Here is a 27,207-nt window from a genome sequence, read left to right on the forward strand (position 1 = left end):
TGTCAGCTCTGAAAGGCCATGGGGCAGCATTTCCAGGCTGCTAATGCAGAGAGCAGCTCCAGCTGCTCAGATGTCAGCTCGGGATGTTACCTGTTAGCTCTGAAAACAAGATTTCTTCTACAAGTACAGTAACTGAAGGATGCCATTTGCTGAAACACATGCCACTGGTTCTTCAAAGTGCTGTTTTATCTACTGTAATTTTAGAAATTCAAAATGGTTGTTTATGGCCAAGTTTACCCTAATGATATTACTGAAGTTACAGATAGAGACTGTATGCCCGTTTCTTTCCTTACTGACTTGCTACCAGGGTTCAGATGGATTTCCCCTCCTCTTTCCAGACTGATCATTTTTGTCTCAGTATTTGAAATTTTGACTAAGTGACTTTGCTTCAGATGAAGAGTCGGAACCAAACCCAGAACCTACTCATTGATTTGTAAGCCAAACAGGATAGACAAACAAAGGGTCTCCAGTATCCCATCCTTAATTAATACTGACCAAATGCATGATTTGGAACCTGATGGCTACTCTGGAGTATGCATTGGTTTAGAGAGATGGTTTTGTTGGTGTATAACAAGAAGTTCAGTCAGCATTGCTCTGACTGTTGAGCCTTTGAAATATCATAAATAAATATCTGTCCTCCATTTAAAAATAAGGAATATGAAAGGGACTTTCCCTATTGTGCTATTAACAGCCTTTTAAAACTGAGCAGCTGCACAGTGCTTAAGTTCAGTAAAGATGTAGCAAATAGTCATTGATTAATAGTGTATCAGATGCCTCCTGCTGAAGAGCCCCATAAATTGTTTACAAGAGCATGAACATTTCATAAGGTGAGAGTGGAGTTCCCTTTATTTCACAACATTAAAGCACACAACCATTAAATACACTTGACACTTCTACTGTGCTATCTAAAAAGCTACGCTCGAAGGTACACGCTGCACAGACCTGGTGGCATCCACTTCAAACAAGTGGAACATCTAAATCAAAGCAAAGGCTTCACATAAAAAATAGATCTTGCTCTCTGCAACTGTATTCTTAAAAAAAATTAGGGGGGTGATGGGATTGAATGGAAAGAAAGTGGATTACTGAAGCAACAATCACCTCCCAGATTTAATGCAGGATGTTATTTTTATCAGCTCATCTGCTGCTGGCAGAAATGAAAGCTGATTAAGGCAAATGCTTCTTAAGAAAGGCGATTTCTTGTAAACAACACATAAATTATTTTTTACTTCATCAGAAGCTTTTTCTGGAGTGACACTTGAAATGTCCCAGGCCCTGGGGGGACCCCTGCCCCTCTCACTGCTACTCTCTGTTTCTGAAGGGATTACATGTTGCTTTGTGGAATGCCAGCTCACAGCTGGCTGTGGGTGGAACTGAGCTTTCTTCGCAGGTGCCTGCAGCAGCAAAATATGCCACCAGAAGACTTTTCCAGTGACCTGTCTGGCCTTCAGAATGTGCTTGACCTCAGGGCTTTGGTATCTGACTGGCAGTGTAGTGTTTACAACATTCTGTGGGTTGCCCATATCAAACTATTCACCAGCAGAACAATTCAGTAAAAAAAGAGTGAAAGTGTAATAGAAAAAAAGTACCTTATTTTAAAGCCATATTAAGAAAAACTAAGCTATGCTTTCATTTTAAGAGCTGCTGTGCACAATTGCTTTGATCCCAAACTAATCAGTGTCTATTAATTAATTGGCACCTAACCAACATAAGTCACTAAGCAGTCAAGTTTTTTTTAAGGGGAATTTTCTCTTAGCATCTTCTCATGTCCTGACTTGGAATTTTCCTGCTTTTGTAATGTATTTGACACCTTTAAAAGGCTTGTATTTCTCTCCATACATGTCTAGGCGATTCACTTTCAGTCCTGAAAAAAGACAGAGACAAGTACAAAGTTAAAAGCAGAATGCTAGGAATCACAGCAGTCTGATCAGAAAGCCAGCTGTCTTGAGAGCACATTAGGATTGGTTAGGAAGCTCATTTTCCTTTCTTTCACAGGTTCATCTGGTTTGGAGTGGCAGATGAGAACATTCTTGTCACCTAATCATAGCTGTCTTGGCAGGGCAACACCTTGTTTCTCTTCTACTCCATAAGCCAACATCCTCCTTCCAAGAGATGAACTATGGAACAACCAGTCTGTCTTCCACAGCTCCTGTACACTGCACTCCTTTCCCATCATGGAGATGAAGCAAAGGACAAGTTTTAGAATTCTTTTCACTCCAAGTCATAATTGCAAGAACCAGCAATGCCTCTGCTATTCCTTGAGGGAGGCCAGTAGCTATTAAATACCTACAGCTTCAGGCTGTTCTGTGCTTTCTCACAGGTCTGTGATCTTTGGTGTCTAGCCACTGGAACAGCTGTATCTTGTAAGATTTAAACTAGTTCAGGAGGAAACTGCAGGATTCTGTTCTTACACAGGAACTGTTGTTTACTCCAAATAGGGGCCAAAAAGAGAGGGGCCTATCCAGAGAGGTACCACATGTACTACCACCAACTCTAACCAACTGCCTTCAATCATCTTCCTCCTTTGCCTCTCTGAATGTGAGTTCTTGCATTGTTAGAGCCTTAATCCTGCAAAGCTTGCTTGGAGAAGCACTTTACACAGAGACAACTCACATGATTTAAGTGTTTGCAGACTGAGGTCTTGTCTGCTTTAAATTTACTTTTGCACTTATCCTATAGACTTCATTCTGCTTTTACTTGCAAATTGTTTCAAAGATAAAAAACTAACCAGCTCCAGAAGTAAAGAATAAGAAGGGCATTCTTCAAAATTAATGCATTCTTATGACCACTAGAAAGAGCTTTAGTGGCACAAGGCTAAAGCATGTCAGGAGCAGCACACTAAATCATCATGCATCAATCTTCACTAAAAGGATATGTTTGCATGTTTAATGCACCAGTCAACAAAGAAAAATCCATTCTTCTGTATACTTCTCGCAGTCTTTCTTGAGCAAAACAATTGGGAATTCACAATTCCCAGCAAAGAAATCTTCCATCAAGGGAAACCGCCAGGTTTGTGTAAATCAGACTTTATCATTTTGGATCAAGCTGACTTCAGACCTGCACCTCCAATTAAATGATTAACAGTTTCCCACTTCATTTCCTACACCAGCTCGTTCTGCCAGCACCAATTTCATGTAATTCCCCCCCCACTCACCTGAAATTGCAAGCTGTTGTATCTTAAACTGGATGTTTAAACTTGGGTTCTCCTCTGGCTTGGGGGCTCCAGACTGCAGGTTCACTATGCCCTTCAGGTTTGGTAGCTTTTGAGGGGTAATTTTGCCCACGTCCCAAGTTAGCACCTTGTCAGGAAGGAGAGAAAAATAGTAGTAGCATTCTAGGAAACAACCTATGAGGTCAAGTTCATGTCCAGCTTTTAGTTTGCAGGCTGGGTACCAACAGTAGCCTGGGAACCCTAAGAATTCCTCACTGGCTGGGAGAGGGCTCCTGCAGATAGGGGGTCTTTTTTCTCACCCTGTCAGTGTGGGTCTGTGCACTGAGAACATCTTGTTCCCTTTGCTAAGGATAACTGACCCTGATGTCTGTTTTTGTCAGCTGGATCCGTGAAACTAAGACAGTAACCAGCACAGAGACCATAGAAACTTTAACACAAGAATGAGGAGGGTAGGAGCAAGGCACTGGAAAAATGTTTGCAGTTTCAATTCACCTAGTTATCCGAACTCTTGATAAAAACAAAGTAAAATTTATTTCTGCAGAGAGTTTTTTTGTTGGTGCTTTCTTTTAAAAAGATCAAGGTCTATTATTTTTGAAACAAAATGCTACTTGGAGACCTTTCCCTAACAATTTCAATGAATTGCTGACTGAGATATTCCAAGGGCAGCAGAAAGCTCAGAGCAGGGTATTGGAGCCAGCAGAATGGTTTGGCTCAAACTGCTTTTCAGCAAAACGGCTCCTGGGTACTGAAAGGCTTCAGGAGCTTTATGAAATTTAGATCTCAAACCCCAACTCAGAGGCAAGGAATCAGGAGCCCAAGACATGTTTTTTCAGACACTTTATTTTCCTGTGTGTCTTTAGGCAGGTCTTTTGGAAGAAATTTTTTCTCATCTCCTGCTCCCAGTTTTTCTGTCTGCCCATTTTCAAGGCTAGTGCATTTTCTTTAGAAAAATATTTTTCCACAACATATATGCAAAATATATCATGGCTGAAACTATTGGCAAAATACTGCTGCATCCACTAAGGAAAGATATTAGTGGGTAAAAGAGCAGGGTGAAAAGAGAGGGAAGGGAAGGGAAGGAAAAAGATACTATCAAAGTCAGAAATCAGAGCTGGTGTGTATCTAAGTTTGAAAAAGAAAATTTTAAAGGTAAATTTTAAATTCATAAACATATGCTGAACAGAGTTCTCTGCCAAATGTAGAACACTGCTGTAGAACACTGCTCCAGTATGCTGCAATATGGGTGACTTTAGTAATGCCATCTTCAATATTTAAATAAATAAAATTTCATTACTTACTTTAGTAACTGGGTCAAATGTATAGCTGCCTTGTGTAGCAGTGAGGTTCATGTTAAGTACAGCCTTTGGCATGTGAACTGTCATGACTACTCCTTCTACTGTTTTCCCCATATTCTGTTTTGGTCCAATGGTAACATCAAATCTTCCTGAAGAAGTATTTTCCTTAAAACTGATCATGTGCTTCACATATACAGGAATTGCCACCAAGCTGAAAAGAGAAGACAGTAGTTGAATGCATCCTGGCTACTTCTCTGCTTGAGAAATCAAAGCACTTTCTCATAAATGGATCTTGTGTTTCTGGTAGGTGTTCAAGTTAGAACTGGTTTGTTTCATAAGTGATAAATGAAGTGATACTCTGCTCTTCAGCATCATTGCTGAAATGCTTTTATCAGCAGAGAATCAAAATAAAAATAAAGAATTTTTTAAAATTTATTTTCGTCCAAATACCTTGTCCTATTCTCTCTTCATTTGGTTGCTGTTTTGCTTTTTTTTTTTAAAGTAATCTCACTGAGCCAAATTTCAGAAGAGCCACTAGTCAAATCAGGCTTTAGTTTGCAAAATCTGCAGTTTGGACTTTTTTGCTTTACTCTCTTCATGAAGCTCTGAGTCCTCCATGTACACAGAGACTTACTCATAAAGCATCTAGCACCAACAGCAGTTACTAGGACAGAATAGCCCTATATCATGTGTGATTTACTCCACTGAAAAATTATTGCTGAGTATCTGCAGGTCACTGAAAAACGGTTTTCTTCTTTTAGCAGGGACAGAGCAACAGCTGAGACAAAAGCTGAGCACACACATTTCAGAACAGTGCAAATTCCCCCTTCACAAGGAGGAATGTGCCATTCCTCAGGTGGAAAGCAGCAGTGTGTGTAGCTGGAGGGGCAGAGCGCCCGGGTGGAAACGCACTTCTGGGAGCTGACGCGGTAGGAGATGAGCCTGAAGTTGCCATCGGGAGGAATGAAGGACAGGACCCGCTCAGACTCCCAGCGCTTGAAGCGGATACACGGATGGAAGCTGACGTCATCCAGCAGCCGTGGGTTCTGCAAGGAGTGCCACAATGGTGAGTGCCATCTCATCAAGTACCAGCACTTTGAGCCACCTACTGCACTCTACCCAATTCCTATTTCTTAGAATCTGAGTAGCCATGATCAGAGACATGTTACTGAGCTAGATGGATTTCTGATCTGACCCAGTACAGCAGCTCCTGTGAGGGTATTTTCATGTACACACAAAAGCCTTTCCAACTACTGAACAATGCAGCTTCTACGATATAACTTGTTACTTCGTATGTGTAACACATGAAATAGTGATACTGATCTTAAAGTTGTTTAACTCTGATCACTAAGAAAAATAAATCCTGAGCAATTAAGATTCCCAAATATAGGCTGAATTTACCATGAAAGACAGAGAAAGATCTGGCATTCCTGAGAGCTTAATACACGAATCAATAACGCCTTGGATTTCTGCAAAGACTGTGGAACCTGCAGAGAAAAACAAGACACAACATAATTATGAAAGGCCTAACAGATGTGGTGAAGTGCAGCTAGAGGGCACAGATGACATTTGCACAACACTCAACAACATGCCAAGCCCAGCTAGGAAAGGTCATTCCAGTTACCTGTGTCCTGGGCAGCTTGCTAAAATACATGAGCCAGAGCAAACAGCCTGTTCCAAACTGGTTCATGATACTCATGCCAGCTGTTACACAGGACTTGTACTTGATGTGCTTGAACTGGTTGCCAGCAATAAGCAAATAAGAGTTTCATAACACACCAGCTCTGAATCTTTTCTTTCATCCCTGTCCCTGGTCTCCAGAAAACTAGCAAGTGGTGTAGTGGTGCAGGGAAGTTAAAGCACATCAAAACAGTCAATGTCAAAATGCAGTAAGTTGGTGCTAACTTTGGCTTTTACAAGTAAAGGTTGTTTAACAATTAAATTAAATATTCATTTTGATGTTAAATGAATCTATAGCAAAAAACCCCAAACCCCAAAGCAAGAGTACCAAGCATTTTACCCAGGAAATGCTCATTTCCTGCAATATCTTCTAAGTATGAAAAGGTATAAGCAGGACCCTGGACTAATTAATTAACTCCACATGCAAAGGTTATTTTAGAAGATAGGTAGAAACTGGCTTATCTAGGCAAGGGAAAGGAGAAATGGTGGCTTTATACTTTGAAAAGAAGTGATCCTGTTTCAGGTTAAGGCAGTCGACCATATCCCCATGAAACAAGATAACCTCCCTATTCTAGGGGAGCAACCTTATCTGCCTTAGTCTTGGCGAAGGCTACAGAGAGGGGTTCTTGCATTGCTGCTCCCCAAGGGATCAGAGCAGAAAAGAGTAGCTATGACTACTGCAGCAGATCCTCAGTAGGAAATGGAACACCCAGTACACACTGATTTGGCCTGAAATACACACAGAAATTCACCATGTCCTTGATTGTACCTTCTCAGACTGAGCACTCACACTACTCCTGGGAATCCTAAGGAGCCAGGACAGCAACAGGCATCAGCATGTTCTATAAGAGCCCTGTAAGGGCCACCTTCTTTTAGCTTCAAGGTGGGGAGAGTAAGAGCTGCACAATGGCTATTTATGACTCTCCACTTCAACAGTGGCCAAAGCATTTGCTGAAGTGGTGTACAGAATCAAACCAACACTGACACTGCTACAACAGCAGCACTGAATGAATAATCAGAGGTTTGCTCCCTGCCCCATACCACCACAAAAGGGTGTCCTGCAGTCTTTGCCCTTGCTAACTGCTGGCCCCAATACTGAACAAAACAGCACGTTCCTGCCCACAGCTTTGCAGTTTTGTTTTTGCATTATTTTTTTCTTTCTCTTGGCATACAAGTTACCAGGTTCTTCCTCAAAGTTAAATCTCAGAATAAAGACTTTTGTATTTGAAAATTATAAGTTTCATTCACAGAAAAGGAGTATTATTATTCTTCATAATATCTGGCTCCTTAAATATAAGGAAAACAACACTGTCCAACTATTTTGCACCAAGTTTAGCTTGCTATCAGAAGAAAGCTAATAAAGGATTTTGTCTTGCTTGCTCGAGGGCCTTCAAGGACTACAGTACATTGTTGGCAGGAACAATGGGAGATAATTTTCTCATCACATTTCAACTACTTTTTTTCCCATTAATATTTGTTATGAGATAATCAATTTACAAACATTCTTGTGGATGTTCTCGAAGCAGCCCAGAGAATGATGCTGTTTTAAGATGAACTGAAGTAATACACTTAAACTCATGTTGGACTGTATTCTCTTAAATGTAAACACACTTGAGAGAAAAATTTCAGTTTGCAAGGCATCTTACCTGATTTGTCTATAATTGCATCAATTTCTTCAATGACATCAAAATAGGCCTCGTTGTTTGTGTATTTTACTCCTGCTCTGCGCCAGGGAATGTTGGATAACTGTCCAGTGGGAAGTGTGTCTCCCACATTACTACTGCCTTAAAAATGAAAAGGAACTTAAAATCAGTAATTAATTACAAAATGAATGTTTCAACTGCCAAAATTAAAAATCAAGGCAAGGCTTGCCCCAGGTACTGTAGGTTAGAGCCTGGAGCCTTCAATGTCATTTGTGAGGTGACATGAAGGCACCGGAGACACGTGTCCAGACTTAACAGCTTTCAGACTACATCTTGCACAGCAAAATACAATACTCAAGTCAGCAGGAGGTTTGAGTGGGAATAGGTGTGGGGCTAGATCTTCTGGAGGATTTCATCACTAACTCAAGAAAAGACAGCTCCCTGTGAGGGCCTTAAGCCGGCTTCCCCCTTCTCCTAAGAGTTTTAGCTGGATGACTTCAAGGCTCATTAACAGGTAAGGGTCATTAGCAAGAAAGATGTGTAAGAAGCCTTAGGGAGGGCTCCTACAATCTTTGCTTGGAGTTGGTGTTAGGCTGAGGGTCTCACCCTTGGTACCCATCTGAGCTGCCCTGCATCAACATGACAGCCATATCTATACCTGACCATGTGTCAAATCGATCCAGACCCTGGCCCAGACTGGACTTTCTGGCTTGACCTGTCCCACTCTGATGGATGTTACTGGCAATCACTGGGCTGTAGATGACCTGTTAATCATCTGATCCAGTCCTTGACCTGTTGCCTCAACTTCTGGGCTCCCAACCAATGATAGCACTGTCCCTGCCTGCCTTGCTCTCACCCTTGCCTCCTGGCTCTCCATACCACCCAGCATGAGTAGAAGGCTTCCTGAGTTATAAAGTAAATTGATGATACTTTAAAAAGAAAAAAATCTTATCACTTCTGGGGCTTAGATGACTGATGCCAGAATCCCAGCACAGTGTAAACAACTCCCTCTGCTAGAAGTAGGTCTTGGGACAGGGCCACAGCTCATGCTGACTTGTGCCCTTTAGCACAATGAACACGGCAGTGTGTCCTGCCACGTGAAACAGCTTCACTGAGAAGCTGGTGGCCAGCAGGTATCATTTCCACAAAACCTCCTTGGGCAGGCCCTAGCCTGGCAGGCAGAAAACAGAAGTTTTCATTCCTTTGAGCTAGTAGAAGTAGTTACTCAAAAAAACCCCTTCCTAAAGTCCACCCCTGTATGTGCTATAACTCAGGGGGGTGGAGTTGCAACCATTTCTTCACTCCCACTGCATCTCTGAAGAGGAGCAGTTGCTGTGTCTGTCCCTCAGCAGCCTTGCAGGGTGCAGTAGTGCTGCCAAGCCAGGTAGATAGGAGACCTCTCAGGCTGCTGTTTCCACCTGCTCAGCGCTGAGCTGTTGACAGTGACAAGATGCAGGCTGCCTTGGGCAGGCAGTTCAGGCTCCTAGGCAATTTTAATAAGGTTTTAGATAAAACACTTATTTTCGTAAGTGGAAATACTAGTATTCCAATCCACATGTAAAAAACCTAGCTATACTCCAAATAACAGAAATGAAAACTGATGAGATTTATACTCAGAGACTAAACCATACCTACTACCCCAAAGATCAGCTCCTCTGAGCATTAGGTGTGTGGCCCTGCAGCCCCACTAGTCCCTTCTCTAACACAATGTACCAGTGACCGTCTCTCTGCCCACGTGACACTCATGGCTCACCTCCCTTGCACCCGCTTGCCAGACAAGCAGATTCCACCAGCTCAGCTGACAGACATTTGGCTTCCTCACTGCAAGACAGACCCATTTACAACAGCCTGAAATCAGTTGCAAAATCAAATCCATATGAATCCATGTGCTGCTCAGTGCTGGGGGCAGGGTGGAAGATGAGGACAGGCTGTTTGCTTCCCTTCATGCTATCTGCTCCCACCCATCAAGGATCTATTACATATCTATTATATACCTTCCTATATGCATTTCTTACAAAATGCTTAACCTTCTCCAGTGCCCCTCAGTTATTCAAGGCTTGGGGTGAGCTCTGTACCAATCCCAGAGCACCTGTCTACAGTATGTCCTGACTGTGTCCTGAGCTGCTGTTCCTGAGGGACTTCAGCAGCTGTGGCTGAACCAGGCAGTGCCTCCGAGGACAGCAAAGGGGCCAGGCACAAACTGCAAACAAGGAGGGACTTGTTTTCATTCAATTCCTATTGATGAAAAGTGGCAGGAAAGTGCCCTCACCTTACAGATTCACACCAATATATTATTTTTTAGCTAATTTTAGAAATTTAGAAATGATGGGCCTTTTTTACAAACAGCCCCATTGCTGAAATGACATATTTTCATACCTGTGATGGAGTTGACAACAGAGCGCAAAATTGTGGGAGGCTTAATCAGCTCCTTCAGTATGTTAGATTCTGTTGCCAGTGGAAAGCCATTGTCTAGCATTTCTTCTAGAAGTTCATACACAATTACTACATTGTCCTTAATTGCCGTCTCAGAACATTCGCCGAAGTAATCCTAAACAAATTCAGAGATTACAAAAGAGAGGATTTTTATTCCTGTTAAAATACTTTGCAAAAGGAAGTTTGTTCAGCTTTTCCTTACAGAAACCCTTCAATATATGAAGGCATTTTAGTGACTAAACTGACTATTTCTATAGTCTGATAGCATCATATTGTTCATGTTATATTTATCACCTAGCTGAAAATAAATACAAGTGTGAACATTGAAATAATGTAATGTGATGTGCTACTGTTTATGTTACAAAGGTCCTTCTAGTTGTGAACATTAACACATGTTCCGTTCCAAGACTCTTGTAAAATAAAGATACTATCATTTGGCAATGCTCAATCTTCACAGCATTTCCTTTATATAAAGTATCTGTGAAATTGGTTGAGAAGTTGCTTCTTTGCAGCCCTTTCCTCACTACAGAGTGCATGCTGCCCTACTACATGCTCCTTCTTCCCATCTACATAATATTAACAGTACAAAAGCTTACAGAAAAAAACCCCAGCATTTATAAAGTCAGATTTGGGTTCTGGTGCTTGTGAGTGCACAAAATAAACCTCTTTTGTCCTTTGTACTCTATAAACCTGTGCTTAAAAATTGCAGACAGAAAAGTCACTCACATAAGGCTTTATTACCTTTCTCTAAAAGAACTTTATGAAAAAAAAAAGCCCTTGAAGTCATTTTAGAATAATAGATTCACAGAATGTTAAGGGGTGATCCCAAACCCCCTGCCATGGGCATGGACACCTCCTACTAGATCAGGTAGCTCAAAGCCCCATTCAATCTGGCCCTGACCACTGCCACGGTTGGGGTATCCACAACCTCTCTGGGCAACCCGTTCCATTCACCATTTTACTACCCTCACAGAATAGAATTTTTTCCTAATATCTAGCTTAAATTTCCCTTCTTTCAGTTTGTACTCATTTCTCCTTGTCCTATCACTATAGTTCCTGATGAAGAGTCCCTCTTTGGCTTCCCCCCATAGGCCTCCTTCAGACACTCAATTTTAAAATCATGGAATGGTGACAGACCTGGAAAGTATCTGCTACTCGGTGCAGAAATTCAATTACAAAGAGTGGTGGCACTTCTGTCTGTATGACAGACACAAAGAAGATTTTATCCCGATAGATGCTGATGAGGTAGTGATGTGGAGTTGAGATGACAGGAGGCACATTCTCAACATCGATTGCTTTCTCCTGAGCTTCGAAGAAATAATCGCAGACAGACTGGCTCACAACGCTCTTCCAGTGCTTCTCCAAGAAGATATCACCAGAACAGTTTATAAGAAACAGGCTGTGGATCATTTTCTGTTGGAAACACATTAAAAGAAGTTAAAATAAACAAAAGGATATGTGGATTGACATTTCATATCCCAGATTCCCTTTCTTACGATGGTTATTCTTTATTAACATGCACTGTGAATTTAGGAAAAATATCTACCTTGTTGCTGTTCTTTGAATTCCATTTTCTTTATTTACAAGAACATTCCACAAAAAATATTTGCCACTGGATTAAGTTGTTAATGTATATCATAATGCAAGCATGAAGAAAGCACCCTCATTTTCCACTTTCATCCCTATCTGGTATCTGCAATTTATTTATTTAAGAAAAGCTGACTCCCATGAGTTGGCACTCGCTCAAACGTGTTTGCCGACATGAAAGAGTTACTTGTACAGAAGTTTCCTATGGCAGCTGGCCTGCCAGTTGCCCACTTAACTTAGAATTGCTATTGCTCTGTCTTAAAGATACAGCCCTTTAGCTTGTCAGCTTTCAGCTGTTGAACTAGAAAAGTGCTTTTTACTTGCTGGCAGATTAGTCTTATGATCTATGCCAAGCTGCACTTGGGTAAAGGGTTGGAATTCGTTAAAAGTACACAAAACTAGCCATTTAAATCTGATTTAATGGATAAAATTGCCTCAAATGTGCTTGGCAGGCATGAAATATGTTTACATAAAATGATTTTCACTTAAAAACTCACTTACGTAAGAGGGGAGTATGAACTGCAGGTAAGGAATGTAACTTTTTTCTTATCTCTTTAAACATTTACAAATAACATGCCTCAGCCACTGATCCTTCATTTTATTCATGGGGCAAGAAGCTTATGTGCCTATTAAAAAAATAATTCCAAGCCTATTTCTCAACTTTCAGTGTGATAGTAAGTGAACTAAGTAGTTGATAAAATGAATAGACTATTATCTCTGGATCTACAAACCCAGAGAGGAGACAAATGCTGGCAAACTCCAGTTTATCTCTTCAGCCTTTACATGACAGATACAGTGCTTTGGCTGACCTGCATATAATGATCCTCTTAAAAAATAAGTTAAAACTTGGGCTTAGAAAACAAACCAAACTGTAACCCCAACAGCAGCTTCTGAAGGTGAAGTTAACCTGGTATTCAATGTCAAGCATAAATTCATCTGCAGTTGAAGAAGCTGCCCCTGGCACTGGCTGTTCTTCCCTTCTGCCTCTCAGGTATTGATTTGAGTAGGTCTGTTGCTCTGCAATTATCTACATTAAGAAAATAGTCCAGCCAGAAATTGACCCAGCAGAAGGAGCTGCAGGTCAGACCAGCTTCCTAATGCAAGTTATTTCATTGCCAGGGAGTGCTAGAGCTGGCACAGGGCATGTGGTGGAAATGGGCAGAGGACAGCAATGGAGATCCAGAATTGAAAGTTAGCCTTTGGAGGGATTCAAACATGACTGGAAAGAGACCAGACAATTACTGGGTGTCTGCACCTTGAAACAGGAAGACCACCATGATCTCTGCATGTCCAAGAGACACCAAACACACCCACCAAAAACCCATCATAGCTGTCATTAATTTTACTATGTTTGCCCAGAATATTGTCCTAAAACACAGATAAAATTCGCTCCTCCTCTGTTAACTCTGGCACACTAAAAATAGCATGGAAGCATCTAGATGCACATGGCCCAGTCCCACAGAGATTTTAAGAGTATAAACACTGTATGGCTAAATCTCATTCCAAAATACTGGAATAAGCACTTAGATTCACCCAGAGTGAGCTCGTGTTGCCATGTCTGCATCTGAACTACCCAGAGTAGTACTCATCTACCAATAAACTTGTAACAATGAAAAATGGTCTGGCCCTCCAGATTTTCACAAAACAAAAGTATGTCTTCCAAAGCTCACCAAAGACAGTGAAAAAGGACAGCTCAGGAAGGTTGTCAGCATGGTATTTCCCCCACCTAAGTCAGCAGATGTGGGAAGAGAGCCAAGATCCAGCTTTTCAAATTCTACACTCCAGCTGCTCCTTCACAACCATGACAGCAACGTGCTCATCTTCACTGGGGCCACGCCAGGTCTCAGATACCTCCTGCCAAGAGCATGCTGTCTTTGGTAGCTGACAAAAAAATCCCAATAGCCAAAAGGTGGACAAAAATATTCATCTAAGCCAACAGGGAATGTAAAGGGAAGTTATTTTAGAAACTGTGATTGCAAATTTGCTTAAAAGTGGGAAAGGAAACAAAGCTACAAAGTGTGATTGCATGTTTCTATCTCTGTCCTGGACCAAATTAATCTCTAATTTAGTTTGTTAATAAAACCAAAAAATTTTAATACTGTGAGTACAGGATTTTTATAAAGGAGCCTTGACACAATTGCTTTAATCCAGCTCCAGTAAACATGTTCTGAATTTAGCCAGCATTGAACATTAAAGCCTTCCAAAATCTCCTTGACAGTCACACAAGGGTGGCAAGTATAATCAACCACTGAATGTCAGCATTGTTCGACACCACGGCTGCCCACACATACGAAGGTGCTCAGCTGTAAAACTTAGAATAGATCTCTGTACATTTTAAAATCGATTCAATAGCTTATCTGTTAACAAGTATCAGACACATTTCCTATTAAATGCACACAAAGCAGCACCGGTAAGACTCCACTTGCAGAGGAGCTGATCCACAGCCCGCTCTGGAGCAGCTATGTTGGACAGCAGGCAGCTTCCAATGATTCACTGACAAAGAGTATCAGACACGTGTGACAGTGTTTGTACTGCTTCTGGTAACATTCATCCAGATTCTATTCATCTACAGATCAGAAATGCCTGCATTTGTCTCAATATACTTTTAACCAGCACAGCTGTGCAGCAGACCACACAATCACAGCAAGCACCAAATGACTGCAATAGCAGGGCCCCTTCTTTTGCCCCAAGTTCCGCTGAGGACATTAGACCATGACTTGATATGCAGTCAAGGGAGGGTGCGGGTAGCCAGAAGGGGAGGTAGCACTTGGCCACTGCCCTTCTTTACTCATCTGCCCCAAGCTGCCTGGGTACCAGCTGTGCTCACACGAGTGTTTGTGTGGTCTCATGGTGAACCAGAGTAGCAAACAGATCCAGGGGACCACGCCTGGCACATGACAGCTTTGTAGTACCTATGGAATATGAGCAGTAAAATCTCCCCTGGCTGCCTAAGCCTATCTTCTAAGTAGGAAGATCAGGATTACAGAATTTCCCATGATACATATTCTGCTTCTAGAGTAAGACTTCCCTTCAAATCCTCTCACATACTCCTTTCTTCCTTCACAAGTTGTAGCAGTATGCTAATTTGCTGCTAATGTGAAGTGCTCAGGAAAACTGAAGCTCTCTCCTTGCAGCCTAAGTGCAGAGCAGGCAGCTCCAGAGGCACAAGCCCTGCCCTGTCAGCCAAAGAGCAGCTCAGCTGATACACTTCCCAGAGCTGACTAGAATAAAGACACTCCTAGAGCCCTGGATTGACTCCAGTCAATTATACACAATGCTCAGTAATTTGATTTATCCCATACACTGTCAAACAATTGGCACCAGCTGATTAAAGATAGATTTCATGTTGAATATCTTAAAACCGGTAACACTACAAAAATATCAATACAAGATATATAAATTATTATTTAACAAAAATTACTTCTATTGCTCCAAGTACTGAAGATTTTTCCCTGTTACTCTATTTTTGAGTGCCAGATTTCATTTCACACATGTAGAGATCCCTCAACTAATTTTGCAGTACCTGACTTTTTTGTCTCATCAGAACATGACTTGAAAAGCAAAAAAGATTGACAAATGCTAAACATAAGAAATCAATCCAGTAACATTAAAATTCCTCACACCAGTAGGTCAACAGCAAAGTGTGTTAAGAGCTGCAGCACTTTGAGAGTAAAGGTCTTGAAACAAAGTTCCTAAGTTTTAAAAAAACAGTAGCAGAAGTACATGACCAGAATTCAGGACTCATGAGATTCTTCTCCATGTAGCAGTGTACACAGACACCATTTCGAGATGTCAGCATAAAACCACTCTATGTGAGGCACTGAAGGTGTTTCCAGGACTATTCTATAGGACATGCCTCCCATCTTTCTGCTTCTAGGCCTCCCTAAGAGCAGACTGAAGGTGTACATGGATCATTATTTGCATCCAGGCCAAAGGAAACTGTTCAAGCTCATTTTCAGTAGACTGGCAGCCTTTCATGTTACTGCCTGACTGCAAGGCACCTTACAGGCTCTGCAGAAACCAACAGCCCCCTGCGGTTTTGCAGTTTCTTCTCACAAACTTCCCATCCCTCATCTAGCATGCAGAACTCCACACGATTCATCTCAGTCATTTCCATCCTACCAGAATGTGAAGTCCACATAGAAGAAAAACATATTTTAACTAAGATGCCTACAATGAGCTCTTTCCACATCTCTAACTTTTATTTTGACTAAATCTGGATTTGCAATGTTACTGATTTTCAAATTCTTGGCACGGAAACATCTGGACTAAAGGCACAGCAGGCTCACAAGACAAAAGTGGAGCTCACTGGCAAGAGAGAGAGGCTGTGAGCATGGGAAAAAAGACTGATTGCACATGCTTGTCCTTAGCTGCAATTAAGTACTCTAAAGTGCAATTAATGCAGAAATACTGTCAACAGCTGCTTTTTCATAACACTGAGCTGAGTTACATACAAAGCTCTGAAACCACAAAGTGAGGAATTTATCACTGACCTCTGCAATGCCCTTTAGAGCTAGTACTAATTACTGAAAATACTCCAAATAGGAGCATCACTAGGAAAGTATTCCACAGCTTCAATGTTCCCTGACTTTGGCATAGCTGCTCTGAAAGGTGCAAGAATTAGTGGTGGTAGACTGTATGAGTCTCTGTTATGTATTTGTGAAAATGAACTTCTAGTGACAAGTGAATAGAAAGTAATCAAATGCTTAATCTGGAGAAATAACCTAAAATAGGCAGTTCTGTTTCTATTGAAGCGAGTACTTTTGTCACAATCAGCTAGTCAGCACTTTAGCTTTTTCCTATAAATTCAATATATGCTACAAATGTGTTCCTGACCTCCCCAACCCCATTCACTGGTTTTCAAACCAGCAAACCTAATAAAGGGAAATCCCATTAAACACCTGAACAACACTTTCAAGACAGCCAACGTGGCAGCTCTGAAATATTGTTTAATAGGCAGGACCAACATGACACCTCATTAGCAGCTATGATTCAAGTTGATAAATCTGTAAGTCTCAGGTTTACTAAAACATGAATGTTCTGTAATTTCACAGGGTTTTTAATGCTCCTATTATTGTTTGTGTGTTTTAATGATGCTGCTCAAGTGTCATGAATCTTTTTACATATAAGATGCTCACAGCTTACGTATCTACACGTCAAAATAAAAACATTTTTGTAATCTTTTTTAAGAACTGCTTGTTGTCCCCCTCTGTTAGTCAAGCAAAACTTCATATCTACTCAACACCATGCAGTGCTTGTGTCTGTACAAGTACTCAGACATATTTTATCAGCAAGATCATCCCTATTAAAGACGAAATGCTTTGCTTCCCAGATGTTCAGCATATATTTATTTATCTTTGCTCTCATTTCAAACACTGTTAGTAACTTTCTGAAATTGTTTTTAAGAGGAAGTAGTCCTTTGAGAATACTCTAAAGTTGACTTAAATCAGTGTTTGGTATCCATAACAAAATTTGCAACTTCCTCTGTGCTTTTACCAGTAGTTATTACAGCCTGCATGAGAATTTGTGCAGCATTTAATCTACCGTCTGATGAGCTTTCCAATAATATATTTGCATGGTGCCTCTGTTCAGTTTGGGTTCAGTATAAATCTTCTAACTGCTGGCAAGAGAGCTCCATCTCTTGTTAACAGAACAATATTAGATTCTGAATAATCGAACAATATTTGATCCTGAATAACTGCAGTTCCCTTTGGGACCTGCAAGAATAGAAAGCTTTGCTGGAAAAGCAAGAGTTTCTTAGGAAAAAACTCACACCAAAACAATTATGCATACAGGCGGTAAAGAATCTATTTGTCCTTTCCCCCCCCCCAAAAAAAAACCCCAAGTTTGCTTGTGTTTTTGAGTTAGCATGCAACACGAGAAATTTTTTTACAGAGAAATATCATTCAGATATTTCCTTTTCTTTTTTTTTTCTTTTATTTTTTCTTTAACAAATAAATGAGAAGCTATGTATGATTCAAACCCACTGGAAACTGCCACAGCAGAAACATTCCTACAGTTGACATAGTCAGTTATTTTGTGAAACATTGTTTCCATCATTTTACTCCTTACATGAGTAATTGAAGTTGGTTTTGCTTTACTTGTAAAATACCTTTTCCTCTCCAATACTTCAGTCTGCCTGCTATGAACACAATTTTTCATCATCCAGGTACGAGTTTTTGCCTGGTTGGTTATAGAAAAGCTACACTGAATGCTGACGCTATTCCTCCAGTTCGATTAACACTTCATGGGTATGAACGATTCATCACACACTGAAAAGATGGTAAGTGCATTACTAATTTACAACAGATTTGAATTGAAACAAAAGAAGAAACGCGACAACCTCCACTCAGTTACCGCTGGCTACTGAACAGGGCAGGAGCGATGCGCAGCGCATAGAGGTGGGTGATAACGGGTTATTCCCAGCGCATATTATGGAGATCCGCACTCACAGGGGCCCTTGCTAATTAAGCAAGAACAGCCTGAGTAGAAACACCGTGGCTGAGCAGGGGTGCTGAAGATGGACCCAGGTGAGCCGGCGCCGCTCCCCCGGCCGCCCTGCCCCTCCCGGCCTGGCCTTGCTGCGGGCTGTACTGCGAGCGAACGGCGGCTGCCACATCGCCCCTGCGCAGGCCTGCGCTGGCTGCCGGACAGCCCGGGGCCCGATCCCTCACCCTGCGCTCCCTGACAGCCCGGTGCCCGATTTCTCACCCTGCGCTGGCTGCCGGACAGCTCGGGGCCCGATCCCTCACCCTGCGCTGCCCGACAGCCCGGGGCCCGATCCCTCACCCTGCGCTGGCTGCCCGGCAGCCCGGGGCCCGATCCCTCACCCCGAGCCTCATCTCGGAGCGTGAGGGGGCAGATCCGCCGCTACCGGGCTCGGACCCGACCCTGCGGGCGGTTCCGCTCCTCCGCCAGAGCCCAGAACAACGGGAACGGGGGAGTGGTATTTAAACACGGCAATGATCTTGTATTTAAATAGGCATCGAACAACGGAAACGGAGGCGAGTAAAGCGGAAAGTCTCGGATTTGCGGGGCAGCCTCCCGGTGCCACCACTGCCGGGAATGTCGCCCCTGCCCGACTCCGGCCAACCAGCGCGGCCGGGACCGGGCACGGGCGGCTCCCGCCTGGCAGGGATCCCGTCCCCTCGAGCAAGGGCAGCGCCGCCCCACTCCCTCACGGCCCGGGCCCCCCGCGCCCCACGTACCTCCCCCGGCCCGGCACGGCCCGGCCCGCTCCCGGGACAGCCGGCCAGCGGCCAAGATGGCGGCGAGGCCCGGCAGCGGCGGCACGGGGCCGCCCCCCGGCGGAGGCGCGGGCGGCCGGGGCGCTGCCTGCGCCGAGGGCCCGAGCGCGGCCCCCTCCCTCCCCGGGCCCGCCGGCCCCGCTGCCACGGCCGCCCTTCACCGCCGGTCAGCACCGCTCGGCCTCGGCGGCCGGCAGGAGACGGGAGCGGCCACCGGGCGCTAAACCCACCCGGGCCGGCGCCGCGGCAGCGCGCGGCTGGGCAGGGACGGCGGGCGGCGCGGGCTCCGCTCCCCGCCCCTTCAGGCGCCCGGCGCGGCCGTACGTTCGTCCCGGCGCCCCCGCCCCCCGGTGGCGGTGCCGGCGCGGTCGGCGGGGCGGATCGGGGCCGGCGGGCGGGCCGAGGAGAGCGGAGCGCACCGCACGCCGCCCAGCGCGAAGATGGCAGCGGGGGAGCCGCAAGCCAAGAAGCTCAAGCTGGAGCAGAAGCAGCAGCAGCTGAGGTAACGGGCTCCGGGACGGGCTCTGCTTCGCGAGCAACCCCTGCGGGTGCCGGAGGGCGGCTGGTGCTGCCCCCGGCGGAGGGCGAGACACGTGCCGCCGCCGCGGTGCGGTCAGACGCCGCCGGCAGGGTCCCGCCGCGCCGGCTGTGCTCGGCCGGGCTGCGCGGGCTGTGCGGGCGGCCCCGCCGCGGCACCGGGCGCACGTGGAGGCGGCGGCGGGGCCGTCCCGCCGCGCTGCTCCGGCTCCTGCCGCGGCACCGCTGCCCGGGCCCGGCGGGTGCCCGGAGGCGCCGCCGCACCGGGCTCCCCGCAGCAGAGGCAGGGGTGGGTGGGCGGCGCGGGGGTCGCGCTGTGCCCTGGGGTCGGGTCGGTCAGTGCGAATGAGCTGCTGAGCATCTGGATGGGGTGCGGTGAAACGGAACGCTGCCCGCAGCGATGGCCCCGAACTAGAGCACAGCTGGGGTTGTCAATGCTTCTGCCTCCCCTTTGAAAACAGCCTCTGAAAAATGCCCCGATTAATACTCGTGCGAGAGTCTCTGTCCCCGTTGGACAGGAAACTGAAAATCCCCGTTAACAGTTACATTCTCTTTAAGACATACCGTATAGTTTTAAATATTTTCATATTGAAATAATGTGTGCGATTTGCTATACTTCCTCATTTCTGTGATTACAGTACAATAGTGCTGACTGAATCCCATCTGAATAATGGCCTGCACAGACATAAGTAATGTATTTGTAAATGTCATAGCAGAAAAATGTATGGTTTCTCAATGGAGGATGCACAGTCAAAATGAGAACTCTGAGTACTGAGAGCTGTAGAGCAGCTTGGGGTTTTTTGGTACAGTTTCAAGTTTGTTTTCTCAGGAATATTCAGATATGAATATAATTGTAAGATAGCTGACTTCCTTCCAAGTGTTCAGTGTATGAAGAGAATTAATGGCATAAGCCTTGAAAGATCCAAAATTATCTTGGCGATAACTGATAACTAATAACTCACTCAAATATAGCATAAAGGGGATGTACTTTAGTACTGAGATGAAAACAGTCTTTTTTGGTACTGATGTCCTTATTGAAAGAGCTAATCCTATTAAATTTGTCAAAGTCAGGGTACTTGCTTCTTCAGCAGCCAAGTGACTTTTCAAGTTTAATGATGGTTGACAAGCTCAGTTACAGATAGTAGAAGAGGGAAGATGTGGCTGAGCTCTGAAAGCAAATAAATGGCAGACAGCGAGATAAGGTTGTAGTCAAAAAGCAACAGTTATCTCCATGGCCCTTAAAGCAAGATGAGGCAAGAAACTGGCAGCTGCAATGTTTCTGTTAATAAAGTTTATTAGAGGAAACAGCATTTTAAGATGAAACATGAGAAAAATTTAAAATTTGAGTATATTATTGGTGTACTGAGTTAAAAATTTAAAGGTCGTTTGCAGTGGAATGAAAGGCAGTGGTGACATGCTCTGGTAATGACTGACTAAACTGCAAATACTACTTCTGTAAGGTATGATAGATAAAACATGAGGAATGTTGTTAGAACTTGCATATGCTAATTCTGTTGCAAGTTATTTCAAGCCAAATTATAAATAGGCTCCAGCTCTGTTTCATAAGAAGAGAAATGCCGTAATTAACTGGTGATCAAATAAAGTTAATGTGTGCTGTTTGCCACAGGTTGAACTCATGAAGCAGTTGGTGGTTGGACTAGATTTAGCAGACCTCAACACTCATTGGCAAGAACGTGTTTGGCTGAGTGCTGTTGTGGGACTTAAAAGCCACTAGAGAAAGTACCAGACTGGTTGAGGTTCCATGACTTGGCTGTATTTGTAATGAGATTCAGTTGTTAATGTAAAGCACTGCTAGATAGGCTTGGAAACAGTTCCTCTTTAGATTAGAAAAGAAGTGAAAAATCACTTAAAAATTTTTGGAGCTCAATAACATCATACTTGTTATAGCAAGAATTTGAGGAAATTATAGAGAATGATTCCTTCTTCTCAACATGTAGGTCTGAGGCTCTCCAGTCTCTTCAGAAGACCATGTCTAATGGATTCAACAAAGGCAGTTGTACCATATTTATCCTCTCAAAGTGGCTTCATAGAGGTTTCATGGATACATTTTTAGACCCTTTTGATCTTTTCAGGCAAAGGAAAGCAAATATAACTCCCTCATGAGGTGGCAAAGCTGTCTGGGTTCAGGAAGGTACACTTGTTTGAAAGCAGTATAGGATGGCTGGCGTTTGCCACCCAGTGAGCAGCACACAAAGCCCGAGACCCAAACTGGTATTCCCAGCTCAACAATGTGTTGTGCTGACATTCAACTGCTGGGTGGCAGGTTTTGCATTGTCTTTATTGAGGCTTGCAAATCCCCACTACAAACCAATGGGCTTTAGGCAAGGCCATCAATGTGTGCTGCCTTGTTTCGGGCTTCTGACTGCATCTCTTGCTGTGTGAAGTAGAATATTATTGTACGTGTGCGAGCTGCTCTGTTTGAACAGAAAATGGGCTTGCAAAACTGCAAATGGCTTGTCATGGAGCAGCAGCATCAACTTGCTAGAAACATCATGAGGTGTTACTTTAGAGGAGAATTACTAAGGATTTGTGTCCTTTTATATTTGGTTTTGTTAGGGAAGCCTGTGAAAACCACAAGCAGCTTCTGTTAACAGCCTGGTACAGTTATGAAAGAATTTGGACATTTTCTGTAGGAATGTTTGAACTTATATGTACGTGTCTGTATAGAAGTAGGCATGCTCATTTTTTCCTTCTGCACACAAACTTGTCCCTTGTGCTGCATGATGACCTTCTGGCTGTTCTGCAGCTGCTGTATTGATTGAAAAGTCATGACGTGGCTAGTTGTTTGAACAAATCAGTTTATCTAGAAGACAATGTAAGCATTGAGTTTGGCAAATAGTTCATACTAAAAGTACAGTATTCTTACTCTTCTGCTATTAGACATCTCTTCATTTTAAGAATAAATTGTTAAATACTCTGTGAATAATTGTTATCAAAAGCAGTCCTTTGTCATTACTGTTCCAGTAGATTTTAGAAAGCTTGATACTAGTGGCTCTAAAAAAGTATTGCTAATTTCACGTATTTTTAATTTTTTTAATAATCTGACTTTTAATTTAGCTTATTCCTTCATCAACTCCTTATAAATGAAAGAAGAGTGAATATTTTAATATAGCTGTGACTAAGCTTTCAGTTAGAATTTAGTAAATAATTTTTCTTTCTCTTTTATCTCTTGGTTTGGGTTTGGGATTTTTGTTTGTTTTCAATTTCACCTTGGTCCTCATTTGTATTCATTTCAGTTTTTGTCTTCACGGCTTATAGTTTTTTTACTTTCCTTTTTCTTATATCTGCAAATACAGGTAACGTTTTCCATGTTGGTACTCGTAATGTCCTCAGGTCAAAGAAAGATCTGAAGCCCAAGCACTTTGCTGTGTTTGTTCCCAGAATTAAAGCAATAGACTTTTTCTTCAGATGAATATTTAGTCCACTTAAGAAATCAGACAAATGCTCTTGAGGACCCTAGCAACAGACATTGCTAATTTTGTTTTATTTAGGATGTAACAGCAGTTACCTTCCCTTCCAAGCTGTGTTGACAGAAATACATCCAAAACCGGAATAACTTGCAGCATGGAAACTCCTGTGCTCTTACAGTGCAGGCACTGCTTCCCATTGTTCAGATGTGTAACTCTCAAATTACCATTGTCAAGTGTCTTCACCTGGCCTTTGATGTAATCCTCTGGGATTCTGCACAGCATGTGTCATGTTTCCACAATTTTGTGTTCTTGTTTTGGAGAAGCTTGCTGTGGTGTTTCATCCTTTTAATTGAAGTAATTCCTTGCTTTATTGTAGGGAGTGTGTAACCTGAGGAGAAGGAGGTTGTGGGAAGGCTCTTTGTTCTCTGGACCACAGGCTCTCTTTCCTTGCTGATGTTACCTGCAGCCCACCTGGCCAGCAGAGTCACTCCCCCAGCAGCAGTTTAGACATAACAGCTTTGGCCAAGACCCTGCAGAGAGGTGCAGCTCTGCCTTGCTGGGTTAAGTCCTTGCTTCCCTTAAGTCACTGGGACTAGTCCTGTCCCTGAGGCTGCCTACAAGCTGGATTACCTGGGAGAGAAGAGCCAGTGTAAATAGGCCTATTTCATCTTGAAATTGTGTTTTCCTGAGGTTTGAGTTCCTTCTTTTTCAACTAAAGAAACAGTTTGTGTAGGATTACTCACCTCATTGGATCTACTAATATTGTTTATGAACAGACAAGGAAGGTGCCCAGGAAAGAGACTTGAATGAATGCAGAATTAGCTGACTATGGTGTTAGTATAGCAATGTGAAATTTTGTAGCACAAGACCTTGGCTTACTCTGCTGTTGCTAAGGTATATTTCATGTGGAAATCTTGGAAGCAAAATTCTGGCTTGTGATACAAGGTTGTGATATTGAATTTTAGTAGTTACTTACACAGGCATGGTACACAAATATTTCACAAAACCAGTTTCAGAAGCAGGGAATGGGTTGCTATCTAAAGGTCATTAATTACTATTTGCTGACAGTGTATTGGAAAACCTTATCTTCTTGGAAAAAGTAAATTGAATTTGCAGATACAATGTGAACACAATGTTTTTTTCAAGGCTGTTCATTTTTTATTTACATAAATTGATTTTTAAAAATGTATTATTCATATAATGTATAACAGTAGTACAAAATATTGCTATTTATATAATATCAACTCCTTTTGTGTGAAGAAAGAAGTCTTTGGGTATTACTCAGATTTCAGGGAAGGGAAAGGGATTTTTTTCCATTTTGAACTGTAATAATTTCCATAATGATTATTTGACCACAGTCAAAGCTGTTCTGCACTTGAAGGATATGGTAAGATAAAGCTACTTGCTGGCTCTATGCTACCTTGGGATTTCATTTACAGTGAAAGATTGTTGTGGGGTTTTCTTCCTCGTACGTTCAGTGGTACAAAGCAGTTGTAACTGTCTCAAGGGCTATGTTATTTGATTAGAATAAAATAGAAGAAAGTATAGATGTCTGCAGTATGCTGAAGAGTTAGCATATTTATAGACTTTCCTTTGCTTTTACAGCTGAACACTCTGTGAAGTTACATGGAAAGAAATGGGATGATGTTACAGAATTTTAAAAATAATAAAAGATTTTTAACACTTTGCAAGTAAAACCCATACAAGCTAAAAATGCATCTAATTTTATGTTGCAAGATATTAAATTCTCTCTGTAGAAAAGTTTCCAAAACAATGTTATAAAAGAAGATATTTGCAAGCTCTGCAAAATGCTGTTATTGAAAGAGAATTTGTGGACTTGGTGCTCACTAGTGCCATTTTATAATGTCTGCTGGGGCTATTGCATAAAAGATCAATCCTGCAAACAGATGGGCAGCTTATCTAGGATCAACCTTACTTTTGTACTTTGATGAAATTGAGTGAAAATATGAGGGCTGATAGAGAACTTTTTGTTTATATATTACACACTGTAAGATTTATACCAAATATTTGTGGTGTAAAACATAACACATTAGTCCAAGGCTAAGGCCTAGATTGCCTATTGGTTACACAAGTTACAAATATATAATGTGTAGAGTTTCATAGATTACTTCACTAAAGTACAATTTTAAATGTTCTCATATGCCTGCCTGTTATTTTATCAGGTAGGGGTGGAGTTAATTTTGAATTTATAGTGTGCTTGAAAGGAAACATTTTAGTGAAATAACCCGAGGAAGTTGTTTATATATGTAGAGAAACTGACACAGTCATGAAGATTTCTCTCTTGTATACTAACAACAACAGTCAAGAGAACACAGTGGTTAGACTGTGTCAGACCTTATATATTTTTAGATACAAAAGCTGTAAATTTCATGTTTCTCTCAGGGATTTCTGAGGTTGGATCACATGTGAAAGCAAGGTCAGCCACCCCATGCATGCAGAGGGAGTTTGGAAGGTCAGGGGTCAGGAAGGCTGAGCAAGTTCAGACTGCCTGCCCAGCACGTACATGGTGGGACTGCAGGTTGAACTTGGGGCACAGGCATTAAGTTCATCTCTAAAGGACCATGAGTCATTACTGACCATTTTCCCAGCAATACTCTGGTTGCTGTTTCTCCACTTCCTTAGGCTAGGGCTAGGTCTGGGCGTGTAGCAGTTCCCTGGCCAATGACTAAAAACACAGTGGTAAGTGGTGTAGGGGTAGGTGGTGTCTCGAAGATGTCAGTAGCAGCAGAACCTGTGTGTGTGTGGTAGCACAGCCAAGATGATTGGGCACGGGGAAGAGCTGCAAGCTTATAAAGTGCTATTGACTGCTGTTGAGGTGCCATACATGCTATTCCATGAAAAGATGTTGATATTTTTTAGAGAAAATATGCTCAAGTGGTAAAATTTAGAAACATTTGATGGTACCTCATTTAGCCTCTTGCTCTGTGGCTTGCTATTCATAATATGCAGCTGTATGTTGCAAATTACTGTAAATATAATTAATGTATATATATATTTTCCTTTACATATCTTTATGTGTTTGTTAAAATCAGGCAATTATTTAAGAGACAATCTACAACTAGATTTTTTTTTTAAAAGGTTTTTAATATTTTGAATACAGTGATAGAACCAAGAAGACAGCTGCATTCTGTAGTTATATACAATAACAAGTTTTGTATCTATTACTATATTTGCTGGTGCTGGCATCCTCCTTCCCCACCTTCTAGGTTACAAAACAGAGGTTTGGCTATTAAGCACTGAAACTGTTAAACTGGACTTAATAAATAGTTCAACATGAATCAGAAGATGCAACCATTATGTATCTATGTATTTGCATTTCAATACAGCTCAGAATCCTCCCTCAGGATTTGAGGACCTCTTACACATTGTGTTGCAATAACAGTAAGAGGATGGATGTGTTTTCTACTCTTAGTCTCCTACTCTTATTTTCCTACTCTTATTTGACTTTTCAGGATCCTTGACACACATCAATAATGAGAATTTTGTGACAAGTTCAGTAAGTGGTGATTATTTTTTGAGTGTCTGATTTAGAGAACCTAGGAGATTTGTCCTACATCAGGTATTGAGCATAATTTTTTCTGTTATTTTCGTGTGACAATGCAGGTCCTTGACCTTCAGCAATGGTCATATTTTGGCATCATCTCCTCTGAGAGGAAAATTAGAAATAGATGGAAAGTTTGGCTTTAATTTTTCTGAGTACAATATTCCCATTTTGTAGATGGAAAGGAAGGGAAACTTCGGACTAATAACCACAGGATTATGAAGTTGTGAAGTTTAAATATTTAGTTAGAGGTGACACAGCAGTACTTAACAACATGGGATTCATTTTTGGCAAAAACAACCTACTGGCTTCAGTTTCATGAATCAGTGCTTCTGGTGCTAGTAAGCTAACAAAGTAAGTGCCGAATCTGCACAATGTGGCAGTAACTTTGACAGCCAAATGAGGAGTGACGATAGAAACCTGGCTTTAGCGAGGCTTTCCCTTTCTGATACGGCGGTTCTGCCAGTGTCAGGCGAATAAGAAAAGGCAGTAAGCAATGCCGGGCTGCCCTTTTCTTCCCGTGTTTGCAGCCTGGGCAGGCGGAGCGCTGCGTTCCACAGGTGGCTGCCAGGCGCTCCGGCAGCCCGGCGTGAGGCGATGTGCTCCGGGCTCGGCAGCCCGGC

The 27,207-nt window shown here is 42.6% G+C and overlaps 2 protein-coding genes and 1 long non-coding RNA gene across 5 annotated transcripts in view; 2 read left to right on the forward strand and 1 right to left on the reverse strand.

Annotated features, from left to right (window-relative positions):
- Positions 1-818: 818 nt before the first annotated feature.
- On the reverse strand, positions 819-19,181 carry AP3M1 (adaptor related protein complex 3 subunit mu 1). 3 transcript variants are annotated; one of them, XM_059477338.1, is made up of 9 exons: positions 19,016-19,181; positions 11,358-11,633; positions 10,164-10,335; positions 7,791-7,928; positions 5,866-5,951; positions 5,377-5,510; positions 4,468-4,675; positions 3,152-3,296; positions 819-1,861 (listed from the first exon to the last, which is right to left on the reverse strand). In XM_059477338.1, the coding sequence occupies exons 2-9, from the start codon at positions 11,628-11,630 to the stop codon at positions 1,761-1,763; spliced, it is 1,257 nt and encodes a 418-aa protein (XP_059333321.1). In that variant the 5' UTR covers positions 11,631-11,633; positions 19,016-19,181; the 3' UTR covers positions 819-1,760. The 3 variants fall into 3 exon arrangements, with proteins under 3 accessions (XP_059333321.1, XP_059333322.1, XP_059333320.1); XM_059477339.1 differs by lacking the exon at positions 19,016-19,181 and adding an exon at positions 18,597-18,613; XM_059477337.1 differs by lacking the exon at positions 19,016-19,181 and having other exon boundaries at positions 11,358-11,988.
- Positions 4,619-11,592, forward strand: LOC132076317 (uncharacterized). The gene is made up of 3 exons (XR_009418883.1): positions 4,619-4,767; positions 5,226-5,530; positions 11,312-11,592. It is a non-coding gene; the product is annotated as an uncharacterized LOC132076317 (long non-coding RNA).
- A 215-nt stretch (positions 19,182-19,396) lies between the features above and the next one.
- ADK (adenosine kinase) overlaps positions 19,397-27,207 on the forward strand; it is a 266,529-nt gene continuing 258,718 nt past the window's right edge. The window contains exon 1 of the mRNA XM_059477017.1: positions 19,397-19,556. Coding sequence (XP_059333000.1) covers positions 19,495-19,556 — 62 coding nt within the window. The 5' untranslated portion in view covers positions 19,397-19,494. The remainder of the gene's footprint in view (positions 19,557-27,207) is intronic.

The sequence above is a fragment of the Ammospiza nelsoni genome, chromosome 8, assembly GCF_027579445.1.
Source record: "Ammospiza nelsoni isolate bAmmNel1 chromosome 8, bAmmNel1.pri, whole genome shotgun sequence".
In the NCBI taxonomy this organism is placed as follows: domain Eukaryota; kingdom Metazoa; phylum Chordata; class Aves; order Passeriformes; family Passerellidae; genus Ammospiza; species Ammospiza nelsoni.